At 49.6% G+C, this 19,918-nt stretch overlaps 3 protein-coding genes and 2 pseudogenes across 11 annotated transcripts in view; all 5 read left to right on the plus strand.

Moving 5' to 3' along the window:
* LOC133407442 (protocadherin gamma-C5-like) overlaps window positions 1-19,918 on the plus strand; it is a 276,972-nt gene that overhangs the window by 164,451 nt on the left and 92,603 nt on the right. The gene's annotated exons all lie outside the window — the stretch shown is intronic.
* LOC133407453 (protocadherin gamma-A4-like) lies at window positions 780-3,699 on the plus strand. Its single transcript, XM_061685378.1, has one exon. It carries the CDS (start codon window positions 1,004-1,006, stop codon window positions 2,900-2,902), a length of 1,899 nt encoding a protein of 632 aa, XP_061541362.1. The 5' UTR covers window positions 780-1,003; the 3' UTR covers window positions 2,903-3,699.
* LOC133407448 (protocadherin beta-12-like) lies at window positions 5,993-10,337 on the plus strand (annotated as a pseudogene).
* Window positions 12,349-14,459, plus strand: LOC133408058 (protocadherin gamma-A4-like; annotated as a pseudogene).
* LOC133407775 (protocadherin gamma-A11-like) lies at window positions 16,440-19,883 on the plus strand. The gene has a single exon (XM_061686016.1). The coding sequence runs from the start codon at window positions 16,460-16,462 to the stop codon at window positions 19,004-19,006; it is 2,547 nt and encodes an 848-aa protein (XP_061542000.1). The 5' UTR covers window positions 16,440-16,459; the 3' UTR covers window positions 19,007-19,883.

A 19,918-nucleotide genomic window follows, 5' to 3' on the forward strand; every position in this document is an offset into this window, starting at 1 on the left:
GCATGGAGTCACTGTCACTGACTCTGTGTGATATGAAATAATTGTTGTATAGATGTCCGGATAACTGACTCAATTTCATCTTTAATTTGACAAACAAGAAGGACACACGTATTGACAAAAAGAAAAGCTCTTGTATTCCTCATTTTATACTCTAAGGGACGCTATTGGTCAATCCAACAGTGAGTCTGTGTTATTTCTCTCTTTATCCTCCCACTCGTGTGTACGATGAGGGGAAGGAGGCGGTGTGCATCCTTTGGGCAGGCATTGAGAGGAACGTGCTCGCCTTCCTTGTTGTCCAAATAGGCCGTCAAAATCCAGCAATTTTCGTCGTTGTCAAGTTTTTTTGTTTTTTTATATGACAAGAAGCAGCATCGTTTTGGGGGATAATTTTGAAACGTATTTTTATTTTACGATGGCAAACGCAACACCTCCCAGCACTCTGTGCAGAAAAGGGCGCATCGTCAGCTGGCTTCTGTTGTTTCTCCTTTTTGTCAGCCCAGCGGTCGACGGAAATATACGGTACTCAATCCCGGAGGAGATGAAGAAAGGCTCGGTGATCGGAAACGTAGCACAAGACCTCGGTTTGGATTTGAAAAGACTTTCGTCCGGGCGGGCCCGCATCGCGACGGGAGAGAGCGTCGAGTACACGGAGCTGCTGGCAAACAAAGGGACTCTGGTGGTCAGTGAGAGGATCGACCGAGAGCAGCTTTGCGGAGATGTGACGCCGTGCAGTTTCAGCTTTGAGGTGATTTTAGAAAAGCCCACGGAGCTGCATCACGTCACAGTTGAAATTACAGACATTAACGACCACTCGCCGACGTTCAAGAGAAACGACATCCGTTTTGAAATCAGCGAGATTGCAAATACTGGCGCTCGATTTTCTCTGACAAGCGCCGAGGACGCAGACGTCGGCGTCAATGGCCTCCGGGAATATTTGTTGTCCGAGAATGACTATTTTGTGTTGAAGCAGCATTCAAATACAGGTGGCAGGAAATATGCGGAGATGGTGCTTCAGAAGCCGCTGGACAGGGAGGCGCTCCCCAGTCTGTCTTTAAAATTAATAGCAGTGGACGGCGGAAACCCGCAAAGGTCTGGGACGGTCAATATTCATATTTCCGTACTGGACGTGAACGACAACGCGCCTGTTTTCAACCAATCCGTGTACAAAGCCGCCGTCACGGAGAACGCTGCTCACAATCATTTTGTGGTCACTGTGAATGCCAGCGACGCAGACTTCGGGTCGAATAGTCTTGTGACTTATCATTTTGCAGACATGGACAGCGGCCTGCGTGACGTGTTTGCCATCGACGAAACCAGTGGTGTGATTTCCGTGAGGGGCTCTATTGATTTCGAGAAAAACAAAAAACACGAGCTGAGAATAGATGCCAAGGACCAGGGAGGTTTGACGGACTCGTGTAAAGTGATCGTTGACGTCATTGATGTGAATGACAACGCCCCCGCGATGAGCGTCATGTCCTTCACGAGTCCGGTGTCGGAGGACTCCCCTCCTGGCACAACTGTTGCAATCATCAACGTGAAAGACGCTGACTCGGCTGAAAACGGAAAGGTGACGTGCAGAATTGAGCAAAATTCACCTTTTAAAATCCGATCGAACTTGAGAAATTATCACACCTTGTTAACAGACGCGCCTTTAGATCGTGAAAGTGTTTCCGAATATAACATCACAGTCGTTGCCACAGACGCAGGGCTTCCTACTCTGTGGACCCAAAAAACCTTGAATCTGAAAATCTCTGACGTCAACGACAATGCTCCAGTGTTTTCGCGCGGCCTTTACAGCGCGATCATCACAGAAAATAACCCTCCTGGAAATTCGATCATCACACTTACTGCTAAAGATCCTGATCATAGTCAAAATGCGCGTGTTTCTTATATTTTAGAGGATGCTAGTATTGGTGGATCTCTAGTGTCTGAGTATGTTACTATAAACGCCCAAAGCGGCGTCGTCAGCGCCGTGCGCTCCTTCGACTACGAGCGGATGAAGCGGCTGGACTTTGCGGTGCGAGCGCAGGACGGAGGCTCCCCTCCTCTCTGCGGCAACGTGAGCGTGGGCATCCTGATCCGGGACCAGAACGACAACGCCCCTCAGGTCCTGTACCCGGTCCCGCCGCACGCCGAAACGGTGCCTCGTTCGGCAGACGCGGGCTATCTGGTGACGAAAGTGGTGGCCGTGGACGTGGACTCCGGACAGAACGCCTGGCTCTCCTATAAAGTGCAGCACAAATTTGCCACAGACAGGGGGGCGCTGTTTGAAGTGGGCCTCCACAATGGAGAAATGCGAACTGTCCGCCGAGTGACCGATAAAGACGCCGTCAAACAAAGACTGACCGTCGTCGTGGAGGACAACGGGCGGCCCTCTCGTTCGGCCACGGTGGCGGTGAACGTGGCGCTGGCGGACGGCTTCCCCGAAGTGCCGAGGTCGGAGTTCGCCGACGACTTGAGCGAGGACGACGACGACCGGCTGACTTTTTACTTGGTCTCGGCTCTGGCTGCGGTCTCCTTCCTCTTCGTCGCCTGCTCGCTGCTTATCGTATCGCTCAAGGTGTACAGGTGGAGACGGTCTCGCGTCTTGTACCGCTCCGACCTCCCCGTCATTCCGTACTATCCGCCGCGCTACTGCGACACGTTGGGGACGGCGGGGACGCTCCCGCACGTCTACAGTTACGAGGCGTGCGCCGCCGCCAAAGGTCACGTGACGAACACGCAAGCCGTGAGTCAAAGTTTAGTGAGCGTGGACGGAGCGGACGCCGACGTGCCGCGCGGCGGCGAGCAGACGTCGGGGAACTGCTCTCGGATGTCGACTCTGGTGAGTCAGATGTTTCTCTGTTTCATGACTTTTACTGCTTCTCGAGGTTGTATGACTTGTTTTGCTTTATGTTGCTGAAAGGTTGATGTTTTGAAGTGAATGCAAATCTTGTAACTTCGAACAAGGTTGTTAAAATATTTGTTGATACTCAGTTGAATACGTAGTTTGTAAATGTGCTTACTTACAAGCAGGGCTTGACATCCGCTTTTTTTCCTCACCGACCACTGTGGCTTGTGGTTTCCCAGAGTTACTCGCCACTCAGCATTTTCACCAGCCTGAATTTTAATGTGATGTTTCATATGATCACAGCTTTATGAAAGAACTAGATTGTGCACACCCAAAGCAATACTACATAAATGTTCCATGCTACAAGAACCACCATTTATATCAATCTGAACATCCACACAGACTTCAGTGAGTAGAAAATTAGATGCGATCGAAAATGAAATTCATTTTCGCATTCCACTTCAGCTCTTTACAATCAGTTGGTTTTCCCACAGCAATGGACGTACGGTACATTCTGCTTTTCCAGGTTTCCAGAAGCTTTCCCGCAACGTCCTTTGCAAGTACTTCCACTCTGCGAAGAGTTAGTCGCTGTGTCTGAGAGAGACACTTTTGTTTCATAGCTGAAGTGACAAGCAAGTTTGGCTGTGAATTCACTTCATCAGTGACAGCAAGAAGAATGAGAATCCCCTTTATTGTCATGGACATGCATGCATGCACACAAAGTTTGTTCTCTGCATTTTACCCGTCACAGTGAACACACGCATTTGTTCGTGGAACACACTGGAGTAGGGGGCAGCTGAAGCGCTGGGAGCAGTTCGGGGTATCAGCGTCTCGCTCAAGGACACCGCAGCCGTGAGTCCGGGGGATGTTGGCGGTGCTTGCTTCAAGCTGCCGATGAGCGCTGTCCAGTGGCAGTTCTAGAATAGGCCGAGCGGGGGGTGCGTTCACTGCGATTACTCTGACGGCAGCATGAGCAGCTCGCAGTTGTTGACTATTTTCGACTCGGAAAAGGTCTCTTATATTCAAATCGCCAGGGTCCCGATTTAGTACTCGTCGCGTTCGCCAGACAAAATAAATACTTCTTAGTCCATTATGTTTGGAATTGCCGGTTTTCAACATCGACTTTGTGGTTTTTTTGGCTTTCAGAGAGACATTTTGAAGCCTGTCTTGTTTCTCAAACTTGGTAGCGAGTAGCAATGTAGTCTCAATTTCTTTTACTCGTTTCAAAACCGGGGACAACATGTCACTTTGCACTCTTTTAAGAGTGTTTATATGCATATAGGCGAGTGTTGGTTTTGCGACTCGTTCGGGTTTTAAAAGTCTCAAAAGTATGCAGACTCACAAAGTGTTCCGACCATTCATTCCCAGAGGTACAGTGACACGAACAGTGGCGCCTCCCTTTACCGGACGCGATTTAACGGATATCGGAAGTCATGGACAGCGCATGTGTCCAAAAATACTTTCCGGTTGTCACTGAAAGCGGTGCTGACAAGATCTGTTAGTTCCTGAAGTGGCCACTGTTGTTTAGTGGCGCTGTGGCGCAATCTCGGCATAGACTCTGGAGCTTTATTACCATTCCCACATCGTTTCTAGGCAGGACTCACCCCCACGAACTCACCATCCCCACACTGATCAATTTTGTCCAAAATAAAAACAAATAAGTTTGTTATGGTTAGGTTTTGGTTCTGGGTTTGGGGCTGAACCGTTTTCAGATTGGTTAAAGAGTAGAGTGGGTTAGGTTCGTGGGAAACATACAAATGCCGCTACACTTTTATCACATCCTTCTTTTCCCGTCTGGAAGCAGTACGGCGTGTTTTACAGGTACCCAACAGCCAATCATTGAGTAGCGGCGCATGACCTGGAGCCAGTAATATTGGAGCAGGGCGTGTCCTGCCTACAAACTATGTGGGAATACTAATCAAGCAAGACTGGGATGCACCTATTTCCGTGTCACGGACATGCAATATGAAAAGGTTCAACCATCAGACGTGCCTGCCACTCCTATTTGGCGGCCATGTTGAATGTGGCAACATTTCCATTGTATTGACGTGGCGGCCATGATGGCACAAGCTCAGTTCTATCTATTGTCGTATAGAGAGAGAGCGCACATGGCTGCGGTGTTCACTCAACGAGCAATACGACACATAAGTCCCTGGAGTCTGGAACATGCTATTTCTGGTACAGTAACAGTTTTTTCTGTCAAGCAATTTGTCGATGGCAACGCATTTGGAACGAGGAAGCACACTAATTTGTCGTGACTCACGAAAGCGAGTGGCCTATGACAAGTACATAAGCATTGTCTCCATCAAGCACCTCAGCGTAGTAAGTTTGGATGAAATTGAAAACTTTTCAAACATTTTAAAGTTTTAAAAAAAGATTTATTTACAATACATTGGTGAGGGGAGGAGCTGTGAGTCGTGACCAAAAGAACAAGATCCCGGAGCGGCCGAAATGAGTTTCCGGGCTCTCCCTTAGAGAGACGGTGAGAAGCTCGGTCATCCGGGAGGAACTCAGAGGAGAGCCGCTGCTCCTCCACTTCGAGAGGAGCCAGATGAGATGGCTGGGGCGTCTGATTCGGATGCCTCCCGGACGCCTACTTGGTGAGGTGTTCCGGGCACGTCCCACCGGGAGGAGACCCCGGGGACGACCCGGGACACGCCGGAGAGACGACTTCTCTTGGCTGGCCTCGGAGCGCCTCGGGATCCCCCCGGAAGAGCAGGAGGAAGTGACTGGGGAGAGGGAAGTCTGGGCGTCCCTCCTGATAAAGCTACTGCCCCTGCGACCCGTCGTCAGATAAGTGGTAGAAAATGGATGACTGGATGGACAGTAAATTGGTACCTTACTGGCGGCACGGAGCCGAGTGGTTAGCACATCTGCCTCGCAGTTCTGAGGACCGGGGTTCAAATCCCAGCCCCGCCTCTGTGGAGTTGGCATGTTCTCCCCATGCCTGGGTGGGTTTTTTCCAGGCACTCGGGTTTCCTCCCACACCCCAAAAACATGCGTGGTAGGGTGATTGAAGACTCTAAATTGCCCGTAGCAATGAATGTGAGTGCGAATGGTTGTTTGTTTATGTGTGTTCTGCGATTGGCTGGCGACCAGTTGAGGGCGTACCCCGCCTCTCGCCCGAAGATAGCTGGGATAGGCTCCAGCAGCCCGCGACCCTAGTGAGGAGAAGCGGTACAGAAAATTTATGGATGGTACCTTACTGGCGTTTTAGGCCATGAAAAAGCACAAAACCCTCATTTTGTACTTTACTGTAAAGTAATATGGGTGCAAATGGCCACCAAAAAAACGGCTTCAATAGAACGGACAATCAGCTGTAACAGACGAGCCTCTGCCTGTAACCGTCTGTTAAATCGAGGTACCACTGTATGTCAATATTCTGGAAGTCGACGTTGTAAAGATGAAGCCTTATCAGTCATGTATTTTTTTATTGTTGTCATATCACATCATGATAAGAGGGAGTGGACGAGTCGTGCATTGTACTTTTCCAAATGATGTTTCGCTCGCCCCAAAGTGAGCAGTGAGCTCCTCGTGCAGTCTTGTCTCTGTCCATGGTGCTGAAGGGCAGCTTCCAAGGGATTTGTTGACCAGCGCTCGTTCTGAAGAATTCCAATCAATAATCATCATTTCTATCACTTCTATTACTCTTACGCACACACCTTCCTTCCTGTAACTGTGTTGATTGACTGTTTGTTCAGGTGACAACCTCAACTCGGAAAATTTGTATTTATGTAAATTTTTGTATGATATTTAATGCAGTTATTTAACAGGACGGAGCATAGTCAAGATGTTTTTTTCCCCCTCCCATGTTGAAGCTTTTATTCTAAGTGGGCAGTTTGGCATATCGGCCTCTAAGGGGCGCTGTTACATGGTAAATGGATGTGTTGGCGCTGTGTGATGCAGTGCAGCTCCCTCCTCTGTCGCTGCCATTTGGCACCAGAGAGCTTCGCGTGAACAACGTCCAATCGTTGAGCTCAAATAACGCGCATCTGATTGCGCCTGCTTTGGTTCTGTCGTTTTTTCGATTGCTTGACTTTCTTGGAATATTGTAAATTTTCATATGGAGGCGAAAAACATTCATCCGAGCCGAGGAGGAATGCGATGGCGACGCGCGGCCTGCCTCTTTGTCTTTTGGTGTTTTTTTCTCAACGCAACCGAGGCCCAAATCCGCTACTCGATCCCCGAGGAGATGAAAAAAGGCTCGCTCGTCGGAAATGTGGCCCAAGATCTCGGTTTGGATCTGAAAAGACTCCGTTCTGGGCGGGCCCGCATCGTGACCGGGGAGAACGTCCAGTACGCCGAGCTGAGGGCGGACAAAGGGCTCCTGGTTGTCCGTGAGAGGATAGATCGAGAACAGCTGTGTGGAGACGTGACGCCGTGCAGCTTCACCTTCGAGATTTTGTTGGAAAACCCCATGGAATTGCACCCGGTCACCATCGAAGTGTTGGACGTCAACGACAACGCGCCCACTTTTGAAAATAAACATTTAGAATTCGAAATAAGCGAGTCTGCTGCACTTGGCTCCCGTTTTGTTCTGGAGAGTGCGTATGATGCTGACGTGGGTGCAAACGGCGTGCAGAGTTACGTTTTAACACCGAGTGATCATTTTGTTTTGAAGCAACACTTCAATCCTGGAGGCAGAAAACATGCAGAAATGGTCCTGCAGAAAGCCTTAGACAGGGAACAGCAGCCGCGACTTTCCCTTAAATTAGTGGCTGTGGACGGTGGGAATCCACAGAGGTCAGGTACGGTAAATATAGATATTAACATTTTGGATGCAAATGATAATGTTCCTGTCTTCAATCAATCTTTGTATAAAGCTAAAGTGATTGAAAATGCAGCGAAAGGCACTCACGTTCTCACTGTGAATGCCACTGATGCTGATAGCGGTTCAAATGCACAAGTGGCATACTCGTTTTCAAAATCAAAAGCAGCAATAGCAGATTTGTTTCATATCGACGAGATGACAGGATGCATATCGGTCGTAAAAGAAATCGATTATGAAAAAGACAAAACAATCGAGTTCATGGTTGAAGCCAAAGATCAAGGAGGACTTGAGTGACTCCACCAAAGTGGAAATCGAAGTCCTGGATTTGAATGATAACGTCCCCGTCCTCAACGTGATGTCCTTCACGAGTCCGGTTTCAGAAGACTCCCCGGCTGGTACCACGATTGGTATCATGAACGTGAAAGACCAGGATTCTGGCGAAAACGGTCACGTGAGGTGCGCCATCCAAGGCCGCGTTCCATTTCGCATGAAATCCAACGTGCGAAATTATTTTGCCTTGGTGACCGATGCCGATTTCGATCGCGAAAGCGTGTCCGAATATAACATCACGGTCGTCGCGTCGGACGCCGGCTCGCCTCCCCTCTCCGCCGAGAGAACTTTTCATTTGAAAGTTTCCGACGTGAACGACAACGCTCCTGTGTTTGCCGTCAGCTTTTATCGTGCCGACCTCGCCGAAAACAACTCGCCGGGTGTTTCCGTGCTGAGAGTGAGCGCCAAAGACCCAGATGAAAACCAGAACGCTCGTGTCTCTTACATGTTGGAGCAGGGCGAGATCGGGGGAACTCCGATTGCCTCGTTTGTGTCCGTGAACGCCCAAAGCGGCGTCGTCAGCGCCGTGCGCTCCTTCGACTACGAGCGGATGAAGCGGCTGGACTTTGCGGTGCGAGCGCAGGACGGAGGCTCCCCTCCTCTCTGCGGCAACGTGAGCGTGGGCATCCTGATCCGGGACCAGAACGACAACGCCCCTCAGGTCCTGTACCCGGTCCCGCCGCACGCCGAAACGGTGCCTCGTTCGGCAGACGCGGGCTATCTGGTGACTAAAGTGGTGGCCGTGGACGTGGACTCCGGACAGAACGCCTGGCTCTCCTATAAAGTGCAGCACAAATTTGCCACAGACAGGGGGGCGCTGTTTGAAGTGGGCCTCCACAATGGAGAAATGCGAACTGTCCGCCGAGTGACCGATAAAGACGCCGTCAAACAAAGACTGACCGTCGTCGTGGAGGACAACGGGCGGCCCTCTCGTTCGGCCACGGTGGCGGTGAACGTGGCGCTGGCGGACGGCTTCCCCGAAGTGCCGAGGTCGGAGTTCGCCGACGACTTTAGCGAGGACGACGACGACCGGCTGACTTTTTACTTGGTCTCGGCTCTGGCTGCGGTCTCCTTCCTCTTCGTCGCCTGCTCGCTGCTTATCGTATCGCTCAAGGTGTACAGGTGGAGACGGTCTCGCGTCTTGTACCGCTCCGACCTCCCCGTCATTCCGTACTATCCGCCGCGCTACTGCGACACGTTGGGGACGGCGGGGACGCTCCCGCACGTCTACAGTTACGAGGCGTGCGCCGCCGCCAAGAGTCACGTGACGAACACGCAAGCCGTGAGTCAAAGTTTAGTGAGCGTGGACGGAGCGGACGCCGACGTGCCGCGCGGCGGCGAGCAGACGTCGGGGAACTGCTCTCGGATGTCGACTCTGGTGAGTCAATTCAGTACATTTGTTTCAATCTATGTTTGTTTTCAGAATTTATATCTTGGAGAAGCCTTGTTCTTGTATTGATACATATTTTAAAGTCATTACATTTCATTTACAGTCGTGTTCAGAACCTGAAAGCTAGGCTTGATTAAAAGTACACAGAAATAGGGCATCTTCTCGTTGGAAAGGGGAGAAGGAGATTTGGTGGTGGAAGCTCAAAATAAAGGAAATCCTCAAGGAAAGAGGTTAGCTGAGAAGAAGTGGAACACTGAGAGGAGGAGAAAGGAATACATTGAGATGCGATGGAGGGCAAAGGTCGAGGTGGCAAAGGCCAAACGAGGCATATGATGACTTGTATGCCAGCTTGGACACTAAAGGAGGAGAAAAAGATCTATATAGGTTGGCCAGACTGAGGGAGAGATGGGAAGGATGTGCAGCAGGTTAGGGTGATTCAGGATAGAGATGGAAATGTGTTGACTGGTGCCAGCAGTGTGCTAAGCTAGATGGAAAGAATACTTTGAGGAGTTAATGAATGAGGAAAATGAGAGAGAAGGGAGAGTAGAAGAGGCAAGTGTGGTGGACCAGGAAGTGGCAATGATTCGTAAGGGGGAAGTTAGAAAGGCATGAAAGAGGATGAAAACTGGAAAGGCGGTTGGTCCTGATGACATTCCTGTGGAGTTTTGGAAGCATCTAGGAGAAGTTGCTGTGGAGTTTTTGATCAGCCTGTTCAACAGAATTTTAGCGGGTCAGAAGATGCCTGAGGAATGGAGGAAAAGTGTACTGGTGCCCATTTTTAAGAACCAAGGTAATGTGCAGAGCTCTTGGAACTATAGAGGAATAAAGTGGATGAGCCACACAATGAAGTTATGGGAAAGAGTAGTGGACGCTAGACTCAGGACAGAAGCGAGTATTTGCGAGCAACAGTATGGTTTCATGCCTAGAAAGAGTACCACAGACGCATTATTTGCCTTGAGGATGTTGATGGAAAATCATCAACATGGAAAAGTACAGAGAAGGTCAGAAGGAGCTACATTGTGTCTTTGTAGATCGAGAGAAAGCCTCCGACAGAGTACCCAGAGAGGAACTGTGGTACTGCATGCGGAGGTCTGGAGTGGCAGAGAAGTATGGCAGAATAATACAGGACATGTATGAGGGCAACAGAACAGTGGTGAGGTGGGACAGAGGAGTTGAAGGTGGAGGTGGGAGTGCATCAGGGATCAGCCTCGAGCCCCTTCCTGCTTGTAGTGGTAATGGATAGGCTGACAGATGAGGTCAGACTGGAATCCCTGTGGACCATGATTTTTGCAGATGACGTTGTGATCTAGGCGGTACGGTGGACGACTGGTTAGAGCGTCTGCCTCACAGTTCTGAGGACCGGGTTCAATCCCAGGCCCCGCCTGTGTGGAGTTTGCATGTTCTCTCCGGGCACTGCGGTTTCCTCCCATATCCCAAAAACATGCATGGTAGGTTAATTGACAACTCCAAATTGCCCGTAGGTGTGAACGTGTGTGTGAATGGTTGTTTGTATGTATGTGCCCTGCGATTGGCTGGCAACCAGTTCAGGGTGTACCCCGCCTCCTGCCCGATGATCGCTGGGATAGGCTCCAGCACGCCCGCGACCCTAAGGAGGAGAAGCGGCTCAGAAAATGATACGGATGGACGGTCGTGGTCTGCAGTGAAAGCAGGGAGAAGGTGGAGGAACAGTGAGGGAAGTGGATATCAATCCATCCTTTGAATTGTCCTTCTTTTTGCAGCGTACAGATTTATTACATCTGAAATATTTTATCAAGGTTTGTTTAATTGGATAATCATGGTTTTCTAGCCATGATTATTAACTCAAATGAAAAGTAAAGAACCTTTGGTAACAATTAAAATGTGTTGGGCTGGATGTTCCTTGTCGTTGTCCATGGTGCTGGAATTGCTCGGAGCTGACAATTCAGACATACAAATGAAGTTGGAGCAGCGATTCAACCTCGTTCGTTCTTCTTTTTGACTCCGTTTTCGATTCGCTAAAATCAATTTCCTCCGTAGTTATGTATTAACACCTTATTTTCGTGGTTGTATTGTTGTTTAAAGTTTAGGTATTATATCTGTGTCATCATTCTCAACATTTGTTCATGTTGTCATACCTTTTGTTGAATTTTTTTTAAATAGTCTGGATTCAATATTGAATGCATTCTTTCCAAACAAAATAAAATATCTATTCATTATATATATATTTTTTTAAATGAAACTTTTGCAAAAGAAAACGATATTTATGAAATTATTTTAACATCACCTTGAGATCAATATTTTTGTCCAGCATTCTTTGATATTATGTCCTATTGGTCAAATAGTAAATGTAAACAACCCGATTCCAAATGCGTTAAGTACAACATCCAATTGTCCAGTCTTGCTATTTTGCTATTTTGTGGCCCCAGATTTATAAAAAAAAAAAGCAGTTTCCCTTGGCAATCACGTGGAGGTGCAGTTCCGCGAAAATGCTCTGAGCGCCGCTCGTGCTACGTCATTGAATTGGAAGGAAACTCGTCCGTGCAGCAGTCCTCCTCTCGGACTCCTTTTCGAGCTTCGCAGACGAGAAAGACGACGCTCTGCTCGCCATTCGATGAGGAACGTTTTCCGTGGATTCTCCTGTTTGATTTGGGAACATTCGACCGAGGTTTTTATTTTCAAGGTGTTTGGATATTTTCGGATCCGCGATGGACCGTCTGTGGATGCGCGCTGTCAGAGGCCGATGGCGCACACTGTTTGTCGTTCTTTGTCTCTGTGAGCTGCGCTCCGTGAGCGGACAGGCTCGCTATTCCATACCGGAGGAGCAGGCGGAAGGCTCTTTCGTGGGGAACATTGCGAGAGATTTGGGCTTGGATGTGGCCAGACTAGGAGCAGGTAAAGCTCGTATTATTACGAAAGGAGGCCGACAGTATGTGGATTTAAAGCGAGACAAAGGCACACTTGTCATTCAAGAGCGCATCGACCGAGAGGAGCTTTGTGGAAAGACGACGCCCTGCAGCTTCACTTTCGACATCATTTTAGAAAATCCCATCCAACTTTATCGCGTGACAGTGGAGGTCGTGGACATTAATGACAACAGTCCGTCCTTCCCTCAGTCGGAAATTCATTTGGAAATTGCACTGAACATGCTGCAGTGGGCACTCGTTTCTCTCTCGCGAATGCAGCCGACCTTGATGTTGCTATTAATGATATTCAGAAATATGTTCTTAAACCATCAGATCATTTTAAATTGGAAATACAAAACCAACCAAATGGCAGAAAAGTTATCGAAATGGTTTTAGAGAAGCCTTTAGACCGAGAACAGGAGGAGAGCCTGACACTCATGTTGATTGCGTCAGATGGCGGTGAGCCACATCGATCGGGGACGGCGAGAATTCAAATCACTGTGCTGGACGCCAACGACAACGCGCCAGTGTGCACTCAACCTGTTTACAAGGTCGATGTGCGAGAAAATTCACCTGCAGGAACCTTGATCGCGACTGTGAGTGCAAGTGACGCTGATGCGGGCCTCAACGGTGACGTCACTTATTCCACTCCTCATATGACCAAAGATGAGAGAGACCTTTTTAGTGTAGATGTTAAAACAGGAGAGATTAAAATCATTGGTCAACTAGATTTTGAAAAATCACAGAGTTATGAGTTAAACGTCCATGCTCGTGACCACGGAGGTTATACGGACACGTGTAAGGTTTTCATCAACATAATTGATGAGAACGACAACGTCCCCACAATCAAGTTGATGTCCTTTTCTCAGTCCATACCTGAGGATTCTCCCCCAGGTGCAACCGTGGCTGTTTTCAACGTGAATGATGACGACGCCGACGGCAACGGTGTTGTCAAGTGCGCCATTAACGCTGACGTCCCGTTTAAAATCGAGTCTTCGTTAGCAGGTTACTACACCATAGTGACCGAAAACTTCTTAGACCGGGAAAGCGTCCCCGAATATAACGTGACCATAACAGTGTCCGACCGAGGCTCTCCGCCGCTGTCTAGCAGTCAAAACGTCAACGTTCAAATATCCGACGTGAACGACAACCCGCCCGAATTCCGTCAGTCGGAATACGGGAAGACCGTAGCAGAGAACAACCCTCCCGGTTTTTCCGTCTTGACCGTCAGTGCCGGTGACGCGGACTGGGGCCGGAACGCTCGAGTGTCTTACTTCCTGGAGGAGAAAGAAGTTCACGGAGCGGCCGTGTCTTCTTTTGTCTCGGTCCACCCGGAGAGCGGCGTCGTCCGCGCGCTCCGATCCTTCGATTACGAACAAATCAAGTCGTTCGACTTCAACGTGAGCGCCCGCGACTCCGGGTCCCCTCCGCTGAGCTCCGCGGCCGCCGTTCGCATCCTGATCCGGGACCAGAACGACAACGCCCCTCAGGTCCTGTACCCGGTCCCGCCGCACGCCGAAACGGTGCCTCGTTCGGCAGACGCGGGCTATCTGGTGACGAAAGTGGTGGCCGTGGACGTGGACTCCGGACAGAACGCCTGGCTCTCCTATAAAGTGCAGCACAAATTTGCCACAGACAGGGGGGCGCTGTTTGAAGTGGGCCTCCACAATGGAGAAATGCGAACTGTCCGCCGAGTGACCGATAAAGACGCCGTCAAACAAAGACTGACCGTCGTCGTGGAGGACAACGGGCGGCCCTCTCGTTCGGCCACGGTGGCGGTGAACGTGGCGCTGGCGGACGGCTTCCCCGAAGTGCCGAGGTCGGAGTTCGCCGACGACTTTAGCGAGGACGACGACGACCGGCTGACTTTTTACTTAGGTCTCGGCTCTGGTTGCGGTCTCCTTCCTCTTCGTCGCCTCTTTGCTGCTTATCGTATCGCTCAAAGTGTACAGGTGGAGACGGTCTCGCGTCCCGTACCGCTCCGACCTCCCCGTCATTCCGTATTACCCGCCGCGCTACTGCGACACGTTGGGGACGGCGGGGACGCTCCCGCACGTCTACAGTTACGAGGCGTGCGCCGGCTCCGTAAAAAGCGACTGTAAACTGGACAGAGCTGCCGGTCGCAACGTGCTGCTCGTGGACCCAAGTTCTGCAGGCACCGTGCGCAAGTTGCGCAGGGAAGAGAACATCCTGGATGAGCCTGACTCTCCACTTGAGGTTAGAATTCCCCATTTTCCTTTTGCAAAATGTGGTTAAACCATGCCAACAATGTCTTGGGAATCGGAACCATGGTCAGGGACAGAAGGCACCATCAGTTTATTCAGTTGTTGATATAAAACACATTCGGTAGATTTATAAAGGTGTTCAACTCAATTCTCAGGGACTGAAAATGGCTCAGAATTTATACAAGTGCAAACAATTTAAAACGTTTTTCTTATTGTTATTCCTCTCGTTTCCCCGAATAGATGGTTTCAATTACTGTCTAATCCCATGTTTAAATTGTCTCAAATGACAAAGGTTGTGCATTAATTTTTGGGTGGTAATGTTTTCAAAGCTGCATCATGATATTTCCATGAACTGTGCACATAGTTGGTGATTTTTGGTGTGTTTCACTTGTTCATGCCGTCGTCGTTTTGCTCACTGAAGTCGTTAAAGTTTGGAAAGCTTTTGTTGAAGCGACTTCTTCATGGCAGGAGGCAGTCCTTTGAAAATGGATTGATTGACGCTGAAGTTATTGATTTTTCCAGTTGCAGTCCAGTTATGAAATCATACAGTTTGTGCTCATTTTTGACTTTTTGACTTCACTCTGTCCTCACATTGTCTTTCTGGAAGCGAAATATTCAATTATTTACAGTCACCGCAGATGCTTTTGGTGGGTGCATGGAAGTTGCATCGCCTCCAGAATATTTCAGCTTTTTGAATCTTTACTTCCTTTTGGTGATGCATAAGCAAAGTAGTTGCAGGCGTAAACTTTCTTCCGCCGCTTCATTCTGAACGTACACAGTTTGTGGTCTTCTTAATCATTGTTTCGAGTCGAATCCAACAATTGTCATATTCTTTGATTCTAACGTTGGCCCAAACTCTCAATTTCCTTGTTGATTTTCTTTGCATTTTCATTTTGTAATGCATTCAATTACATTTTTTTCCCCGCAACTTGAGAATTTTACTGCTCCTGTATGATCTTCTCGAGCACTGGATACACTTCATAAAAAAAATAAAAAAAAGTCTGCCTCAACACACTACGTAAACATGGCAGACATTTTGTTTTCTTAGTTATGCAGTCATTGTGAGAACTGAGGAGTATTATTTGCATCCAATTGACGACTGTTCATTTTTTATGGCTTGCCACTTAGTTCACCCGAAATCAAACGGGGAAGTTGGGATTTGATATTTTTCCGTACATCATCAGATCGGAAGTTACATTCTGCTCAATCACCAACTATTGTCTTGAGTTGCCTGCAAAGTGTCAGATATGTGCCGATATAACCTGAAGTCATGAAAAAGAATCCCCTCCGTAAAGACGTCATTCAGCTCCTCCGTGTTCACATCCAGTCAAATGACAACATTGCATGGAACAATGGCAGACAACGCAGAGAAATTATTCTTTTTATGATTATTATTATTATTTGCAGTCCCAGCCCCTGCGATATTGACAAAGATGAATGAGTTGGCAGATCATTCAAATAGGTTCGGATTTTCCTCCACCCAGGCCATAAAGCCGCCGCCCGCCCTCTTTTTCCTGCCTCATACTTAGTTTAGTGTAGTTTGGATATTCAGATTCATTTCTTTTTCCAATGTGGATTAAACGTCCTCAACTTGATGATGATCTGCCATATTTAGCTGATTCCGAAGATATCTTATTTTGGGGGGGGGGTTCCCAAATCCCTTCAGAGTTAGCAAATAACCAGCAATCAATGACAATAAGATCCGTTTGTTTGTTTGCACCGTCTGTATCATGATGAGTTCTCGGGGCGACGTTCAATGCACACACGGCCCCTCGTTTTGCAGTGGGCCGACTTGAATCTGTAATATCCTGCAGTACAAGTGTTTGGACTCCGAGGGACGCTGTTGACCAGAGATTCCCCCAACATTTATCTGCTATCCCAGCACACAAAGATCCACATCCACATCACATCAAGAGAGCGAGGACGGAAAGCGGACATATTCGCTCTTCCAGTCTTTTGGGGTGTTTTTTTTTTTTTTTTCCCCCTCTCAAGCAAAACGGAGATATTTGTCTTTTTTGATTCGCGATTTGGATGAGAGGAATCCAAACGCGCTTTGCCTCTAATTTGGAGCATCGCACGTCGAGTGGAACAATGAAGCGGCAAGTGCTATTGTTCGTCTGGGCGTATTTCGTCGGCTGGGTGCTCGGGCAGGTGACTTATTCCATTCCCGAGGAAATGAGCAAAGGCTCTCTGGTTGGAAACGTAGCGCGGGATTTAGGCGTGGATGTGAAAAGGCTGAAATCTGGGAAAGCTCGCATCTACACGGAGGGCAATGCAGACTTCACGGAGCTGCACACGGACAGCGGAGCGCTCGTGGTTCGAGAGCGGATCGACAGGGAGGCGCTGTGCGGACAAACCACGCCGTGCGCGTTACATCTGCAGATCACGCTGGAAGATCCGATCGAATTCCACACGGTGACCGTCGAAATCCACGACATGAACGACAATGCGCCCACTTTTAAAAAGGGGGAGATGACGTTCAAGATAAGCGAGTCGGCTGTGATTGGAGCAAAATTCGTGCTGGAAAGAGCTGCGGATTTCGACGTCGGGGTGAACGGATTGCAGGGCTACTCGTTAAAGCCGACGGATCATTTTCACCTCAAATTACAAAATCAGCAGGATGGCAGCAAGAGTGTGGAGATGGTTCTGCGGAAAACGCTCGATAGGGAGGCAAAAGACCATCACGCTTTAATTCTCACTGCGGCTGATGGCGGTGATCCACAGCTGACGGGAACAATGCGTGTCGAAATTGACGTGCTCGACGCAAACGACAACGCGCCTGTGTTCACGCAGGAGGTTTACAGCGTCACTGTGATGGAGACTGCGCCAAAAGGCATCTCCATAAGCGCCGTGAGTGCCGTGGATGCAGATGAAGGCTCAAATGGGAAAGTGACTTATTCGATAACGAACACAGTGGATGACGTCCCTGTTCTTTTTCAAATTGATAGAGAAAAAGGCCTGGTGTCTTTAATTGGAAGCCTCGATTACGAGAAGGTGCATCACTATGAAATATTTGTACAAGCTAGTGACGATGGAGGGCTGACAGATTCATGTCGGATTATTGTGGAAGTAACTGACACAAATGATAACGCCCCAGTTATAAATGTCATGTCAAAAACCAGCTCGATTTCAGAGAATTCCACACCAGGGACTGTGGTCACAATATTGAATGTGCAAGATCCTGACTCTGCAGAAAATGGCCATGTTGCATGTTTTATCGACGAAAACTTGCCCTTTCTGATGAAGAGTACATCGAAAAAGTTTTTTAGTTTAGTGACAGACGGGGACTTGGACCGAGAGCGGTCGGCCGAGTACAACATCAGCGTGACGTGCTGTGACGAGGGCGTGGCCTCCCTCTCCAGCAGCGTCACTCTCACCTTGCGCATCTCGGACGTCAACGACAACGCGCCCGTCTTCGAGAGGAGCTCGTACGAGGCCTCCGTTGTGGAAAACAACACGCCGGGTCTCTCCGTCGTCACGCTGAGAGCCAGAGACGCGGACTGGGGCCGGAACGCTCGCGTTTCCTACATCCTGGAGGACTCCTCCGTGAACGGAGTGCCGGCCTCCTCGTTCGTGTCCGTGAACGCCCAAAGCGGCGTCGTCAGCGCCGTGCGCTCCTTCGACTACGAGCGGATGAAGCGGCTGGACTTTGCGGTGCGAGCGCAGGACGGAGGCTCCCCTCCTCTCTGCGGCAACGTGAGCGTGGGCATCCTGATCCGGGACCAGAACGACAACGCCCCTCAGGTCCTGTACCCGGTCCCGCCGCACGCCGAAACGGTGCCTCGTTCGGCAGACGCGGGCTATCTGGTGACTAAAGTGGTGGCCGTGGACGTGGACTCCGGACAGAACGCCTGGCTCTCCTATAAAGTGCAGCACAAATTTGCCACAGACAGGGGGGCGCTGTTTGAAGTGGGCCTCCACAATGGAGAAATGCGAACTGTCCGCCGAGTGACCGATAAAGACGCCGTCAAACAAAGACTGACCGTCGTCGTGGAGGACAACGGGCGGCCCTCTCGTTCGGCCACGGTGGCGGTGAACGTGGCGCTGGCGGACGGCTTCCCCGAAGTGCCGAGGTCGGAGTTCGCCGACGACTTGAGCGAGGACGACGACGACCGGCTGACTTTTTACTTGGTCTCGGCTCTGGCTGCGGTCTCCTTCCTCTTCGTCGCCTGTTCGCTGCTTATCGTATCGCTCAAGGTGTACAGGTGGAGACGGTCTCGCGTCTTGTACCGCTCCGACCTCCCCGTCATTCCGTATTATCCGCCGCGCTACTGCGACACGTTGGGGACGGCGGGGACGCTCCCGCACGTCTACAGTTACGAGGCGTGCGCCGCCGCCAAGAGTCACGTGACGAACACGCAAGCCGTGAGTCAAAGTTTAGTGAGCGTGGACGGAGCGGACGCCGACGTGCCGCGCGGCGGCGAGCAGACGTCGGGGAACTGCTCTCGGATGTCGACTCTGGTGAGTCAGATGTTTCACCTTTTTTCCGCGTATGTGTTACTCATCCTTTCGACAGACTTCAGGGTCACGGCGTATCGGTTGCATGCCTCATCACAGTACGTATATACGCTGCCGTGAGGATGTCTCGACGTAATGTGTCTGCGTCGAAGTTCGAATCGGGTCCGGTTATACGCTGGGGCAAGAGGGGGCACGGCACCCTCGAACGAACTCCGTGCCCCCTCAAATCAAATCACCGCAGGCTTCCTCAAGTCCGCTTTGTGCTGCCGGCTGTCTGTGACCTCCAGCTGTCTGGAGTGAGACGATAAATGGCAAACACTCGTTTATTGTTTAACAAAATATATCTTCTTCATTCAAGTGCCTTCTCCACGTCTTAAGTTTGCATGCATTTGTATCATGTTATTGTTTGACGAGTCTAATTTACCAGTCTTCAAATATTGTCCCTGGTGCATATGCACCTCCCATGGCCGTCCCTTTTCGAAGTCGTACAAGATCCACGCTTTCTTGTATGCTGCTTCACAGGAGGACAAAGCAAGCGTTGACTGCTTTTTGGACTTCCACCAAATAACAGTTCAACTGAAACAGTCCCCTGTCGTACTTCGTCTGTCGCCTTGATCTGCTGCCCAGTCCAGCATCGCAATATGCTCCAAGCTCAAGATGATTCTCTCTTTTCTCGTAACACAATATTTGATTCATTTCGTCATTCTCCATTGTTGTTCTGTTGGTGCCTTGTCGGTATTGTGACAGTTTCCTGACAATCCAACTTAGGTCAGGTCTTGTACATGTCACCGCATATATCGAACTGCCTACCACGTCACGATATTTTCTCGGATTCATAGGTGCGCTGTCATTGTCAAGGTTTTGCGTTTGCTCGCACGGTGTCGCCCTCGCCTCGCGATCAGACACACCGAATCGTTCCAGTGTTTTTGTGATATATCTCGTTCGGTTCGTCGTGAACCCATTGTTCTGTGAAAAGTCCATCCATCCGTCCATTTTCTGAGCCGCGTCTCCTCACGCGGGTCGCGGGCGTGC

Source organism: Phycodurus eques, chromosome 9 (assembly GCF_024500275.1).
Source record: "Phycodurus eques isolate BA_2022a chromosome 9, UOR_Pequ_1.1, whole genome shotgun sequence".
In the NCBI taxonomy this organism is placed as follows: Eukaryota; Metazoa; Chordata; class Actinopteri; order Syngnathiformes; family Syngnathidae; genus Phycodurus; species Phycodurus eques.

Coding starts and splice junctions, on each gene's coding strand:
- LOC133407453 (XM_061685378.1), top strand. CDS start 1,004: ATGGTGCTTCAGAAGCCGCTGGACAGGGAGGCGCTCCCCAGTCTGTCT.
- LOC133407775 (XM_061686016.1), top strand. CDS start 16,460: ATGAGAGGAATCCAAACGCGCTTTGCCTCTAATTTGGAGCATCGCACG.